This window comes from Cryptomeria japonica, chromosome 11, assembly GCF_030272615.1.
Source record: "Cryptomeria japonica chromosome 11, Sugi_1.0, whole genome shotgun sequence".
NCBI lineage: Eukaryota > Viridiplantae > Streptophyta > Pinopsida > Cupressales > Cupressaceae > Cryptomeria > Cryptomeria japonica.
Genome location: NC_081415.1, coordinates 325,379,556 through 325,381,731, shown reverse-complemented (window position 1 = coordinate 325,381,731; position 2,176 = coordinate 325,379,556). Strand labels below are relative to the sequence as shown.

General features: G+C 38.5%; 1 protein-coding gene across 1 annotated transcript; it reads right to left on the bottom strand.

The window, feature by feature from the left end:
* Positions 1–245: 245 nt before the first annotated feature.
* LOC131860198 (histone-lysine N-methyltransferase CLF-like) lies at positions 246–1,875 on the bottom strand. The gene is made up of 3 exons (XM_059214576.1): positions 1,705–1,875; positions 1,450–1,643; positions 246–1,368 (listed from the first exon to the last, which is right to left on the bottom strand). Exons 1-3 carry the CDS (start codon positions 1,873–1,875, stop codon positions 246–248), a joined length of 1,488 nt encoding a protein of 495 aa, XP_059070559.1.
* Between the last annotated feature and the right edge of the window lie 301 nt (positions 1,876–2,176).

Here is a 2,176-nt window from a genome sequence, read left to right as displayed (position 1 = left end):
CATTCTTATCTCTACAGTTGAAATCTACTACTGAAGGAACAATCTTTTTCTGCTGATCAATATCACTGGAGTCCAATAGGGGTGTGCAGAGAGTATTCTCTTGTTTATCTCTGAGAGACTCAGAACTGTTAGAAACACTCTCTTCAGCTTTAAAAGATTCAGAAATATGTTTTGTATTAGTTTCAAAATTACTACTATTTGATGGCTGCATGCTATTTTCTTGTGTATCGGAAACTCTTTACTCTTCATGCCTCCTTTATATCATGTGCTTGATCATCATCTATATTGCTTAAATCTTGTTTTCTGGATCGTTTTGTGACTGAAATAGTCCTGAAAAGTTTCTTTTGAGAGATTTTGGATTTACTGCTATCAGAACACCTTGTGTTTGAGCTGAAATTAACATCAGAAGGTGGGGTACTTCCACTGACAATAGTATCCATATCTAAAACTGCAATTGTTTTTTGTCTTTTCCTCATGGAAACTAATACTTCTTTAGCAGTTCTCTTATAATCTTTCCTTGAAATACCTCCACGTTTTATTCGTCTTTTACCTCTCCTAGAAAACTTTGCATGTTGCAAAGTTGATGCTTCCTTTCCAGCATTAGAGTCTCCTTGATTGCTCTCAGCTGTAACTTCTTCACCAGAACAAGCACCTTCAGTCATGACAGTTTTTGGCCTTTTAACACCTGTGCAGCTACTATTTGCACCTGAACCTTCCTTTGGAAAACATTCCATGAAGATATCTTTTCTAGTTCCACGAAGAGGCGTCACCTCACAAGCATCAGGAGTAGAAGAATCTGCAACAGTGATGTTTTCTGTAGCTTTCAGTGCCAGTAAATAACAGTGGATCCCACATGGTGTTTTGTTGTCTTCTTCAGGGTTGCTCCATGGTGATTGTTTTTCACTAGGTAAAACGAGACCCTGAGAACAACCATGTAACCGACAATCAAAAACCAAACAACGTCTGCAAAACAAGTTGTCAAAGGAATCCAAAGTAGCATCTAGATCCTTTCCAAGAAATATGTCATCACTAGAAGCTATATTTTCTGCAGTTGCTGCAGTAGTTTCAGAGTTCTTCACTTGTTTCTTCTTGTCTTGCTCTGTAAGAAATATATATCTTCCCTCAAGCTCAGAAGGTTTGGCTTCAATACACTGACCAAGGCTTGTGAACACTGCCTGGGATTGCCCATGCTCCTGTATTGTCATTCGTAAAACAAAATCATCCCCTTCAGTAAACTCATGTCTATCATCTTCCTCTTCAGCAACCTCCTCCTCACTATCACTACAAACCAATGCTTCATTTCCACATTTGTCATAGTAAATACGCCTCCTTCCAACAACTGACTGATCATCTGCCATCCTTTGGTTCCTGTCAAGAAAGATCCATGTAGTATAAGGTGGTATCTTTTCCACAAATGGAAGCTTAATTGCTCAAACAATACTCTTGCACCCAGAGCTGCTTGCATAAATAATTGTTGAGGATGCACTAGAACCTTCTTCTTGACAATTTACATTTTCCTTGTCTCCCAACATATGATCAGAATCACTTAATTTACAGTGAGCACTTTCTATTCTCAATGTAAACATGTCCTTATTACCATCCTTCTCAATCGCATTTGGTACCTGCCTGGTATCTGCAAGTGACTGAAGGTAAGCAGTACATGCTTTTAGATGTATAGCATTGGATTCTATTTTTTTCTTTTACATGCATAGATCGATTAGCTTGGACTTGTGTCTTCAGCTGGTCTATAGTAGAGGTAACAATTGCAACATATTGATTGATTTGCTCTCCTTCCTCTATTTTCTTGCAGTCTCCACCATCTACCTTAGGTGATGACCTTGAAACAGACATAGAACTAGTGTTCCTTGAAGTCATTTTCTACAGCCAAAAACCGTGTTTCCCCACTCCTGAAAAGTACTGGTTAAAGCTACTTGAAAGCTTTTATCAGATCCATCCTTTTATCCTTGAAAGTGTCCCCTGTAAGAGTTTCCATAGGCAGCCAGAGCAGTTCATTATTCCAGCAATTTTTGTCATGGAGACTCTTAATAATTTTCTTACCATAGTTTGTCACCAGTTCCCTAGGCAAAAAGGGGAGCAATAGTTGCAATCTTCTGACCTGCCCAAGAGTTATGCCATTGCCTATTTTGTTTATTATATTTACAGTTGTGTCTTTGAG